Source organism: Sinocyclocheilus rhinocerous, unplaced genomic scaffold (assembly GCF_001515625.1).
Source record: "Sinocyclocheilus rhinocerous isolate Xijiao unplaced genomic scaffold, SAMN03320098_v1.1 scaffold493, whole genome shotgun sequence".
In the NCBI taxonomy this organism is placed as follows: domain Eukaryota; kingdom Metazoa; phylum Chordata; class Actinopteri; order Cypriniformes; family Cyprinidae; genus Sinocyclocheilus; species Sinocyclocheilus rhinocerous.
The window spans coordinates 238081-240581 of NW_015626376.1; the positions used below are offsets into that span (position 1 = coordinate 238081).

Genomic DNA, 2501 nt, shown 5'->3' on the forward strand with positions numbered 1-2501 from the left:
AATATCGTGCAGCACGACTGTTTTCAACATTGATAATAATCAGAAATGTTTCTCGAGCAGCAAATCAGCATATTATACTGATTTCTGAAGATCATGTGACACTGAAGACTGGAGTAATGATGCTGAAAATTGAGCTTTGATCACAGAAATAAATTACAGTTTAACACATATTCACATAGAGAACAGCTGTTTTAAATTCTAAAATTATTTCACATTTTTTACTGTATTTTTAATCAAATAAATGCATCCCTGGTGAGCATATTAGACGTCTTTCAAAAACATTACAAATATTCCCAACCTCAAACTTTTGAACAGTAAACTTTCCACCTCCAGACATAATGTGCATAATTAAGTGCAGTGAATTACATGCAGTTATTCACCTCTTTAATGTGAAAACGAGAGCAGGATTTGATTGAGAACAGTATCCTGAGATTCAGTGGCTTCTTGCTTTGTGTTTCAGTCAGTCGGCTGTCGATACTATGTATCACTCTCAGAAGAGGTGGGTCTATTTAGCTCTACCTCTCTTCATCAGATCTTCATCTCTCCGCTTTCTATCATCACATCCATCACTCCAGATAATCAACTACCCAAACACAGCCAAAAAACACGACAGAGCTCTCCCCTAGTGACAAATCAATATACTAAAGTGTATTTGAAATGCATTTATTTCATACTAAGTACACTACAAATACATACAGTGCAAAAAAAATGAGTTCCTTACTTAGTGTTTTTGTCTTGTTTTCTAGTATAAATATGTAAGAATTCTTCAATCAGGATGCATTTACTGGACAAGTAAAATTGCTTAAGATATTATGTCTTGTTTTCTGAAAACAAACAAACTAAATTGTGTTCGTTTTTGCTTAAAACAAGCAATAAAAACTGCCAATGGGGCAAGAAAAGTAATCTTGTTTAGCCTTTGATTTAAGTTTTTTTTTACCCCATTGGCAGATATTTTTGCTTGTTTTACACAATTTGGGTATATTTTTTTTCACAAAACAAGACTTAACATCTTAACTCATTTTACTTGTCCAGTAAATGCATCCTGATTCAAGAATTCTTACATATTTATACTAGAAAACAAGGCGAAAACACTAAGTAAGAGAATCTTTTTTTTTTTGCAGTGTATTTATGTGCTTAATTAAAATTCCCTGCAATTGTACTTAACAGGTATACTTAAAGTCTGCTAAATTGGAACAACTAATTTTGTGCTTAATGCACTTTAATTGTGCGGAAGTAGTGCTGAAGTCCAACTAAAGACATCTGAAGTGTATTTGATTGAGCTAAAGAGGAACTATTGCGCGTATACTTCAGGTACACTTTAAATATATTGCATTTAAAGACCGATATTATTCAAAGATCATACGATCCTCATCAATAGTGACATTAAAACACATGTTAGGCTTAATATTAAGAAATGTGCATTGTGCACAAGTAGTACTCCACATAGAGTTTAGTCAGTAAAAATGTTAATAGATTTGAACTATACTTAGTATGAAATAAATGTATTTGAAATAAATATTACTTTTTACTAGGGCTGTCATTACTCTTTTAAATCTTCAGGATTTCTTTCATTTTGCATACACTACCATTTAAAAGTTTGAGGTTGGTGAGATATTTAAAATGTTTTTGAAAGAAGACTCTTCTGCTCACCAAAGCTGCATTTATTTGATACAGTAAAAACACTAATATTGTGAAATATTATTTCAATTTAAAATAACTGTTTCTGCTTTTAATAGATTTTAAAATGTAATTTATTCCTGTGATGCAAAGCTGAATTTTCAGCATCATTACTCCAGTCTTCAGTGTCACACGATCCTTCAGAAATCATTCTGATATGCTGATTTGCGACTCAAGAAACATTTCTTATATTTATCAATGTTGAAAACTGTTGTGCTGCCTCCTATTATTGTAAACAACCATTTTTTCAGGCTTCTTTGATCAATAGAAAGACATTATAAAAATCTTTACTGTCACTTTCGGTCAATTTAATGCATCATTGCTAATTAAAATAATTACTTTCTTTTAAAAACGACTCTTATTGACCCCAAACATTTGAATGGTAGTGTATTTAAGCTTGACATATTGCAATGGATATTGTAGCAATAGATTATTGGTGAATAGCGACTTTCTGCAGAAAAATCTCTGTTCCACAGATAAAAAGAAAGTAATTTGGGTCGTCATGAGGGTAACCGAATTTAAAATATTCCTTTAGTAAACTATAAAAATGTCACCACACAAATCCCAGCAGAAATGTTTATGACAAAACAGCTATACAGATACGTTATATATCTTACCTCATAAAGGTAGTCAAAAAGCTCCAAAATCGTAAGAACACTGGCTCCAATGAACAGCCCCATCTGTCCTCCGATATCACCTACCAACACACAAACACACACACATTTCACAAGAGGTGAAAAACATTCGCTAAGATGTTTTGGCTAATTTCTTATCCAGGTCTGTGATATTCTCTGTAGATATTACCTCTAATTCATTGTACACTA

The 2501-nt window shown here is 32.1% G+C and overlaps 1 protein-coding gene across 2 annotated transcripts in view; it reads left to right on the forward strand.

Moving 5' to 3' along the window:
• The window catches only part of LOC107712675 (histone-lysine N-methyltransferase SMYD1-like), an 18885-nt gene that overhangs the window by 6216 nt on the left and 10168 nt on the right, over nt 1-2501 (forward strand). Inside the window, exon 5 of one of the 2 annotated variants that reach the window (XM_016517986.1) lies at nt 461-499. The exons of the other annotated variant lie outside the window; for it this stretch is intronic. Within the exon in view, the coding sequence (XP_016373472.1) occupies nt 461-499 (39 nt within the window). The remainder of the gene's footprint in view (nt 1-460; nt 500-2501) is intronic. 2 annotated transcript variants of the gene reach the window in all.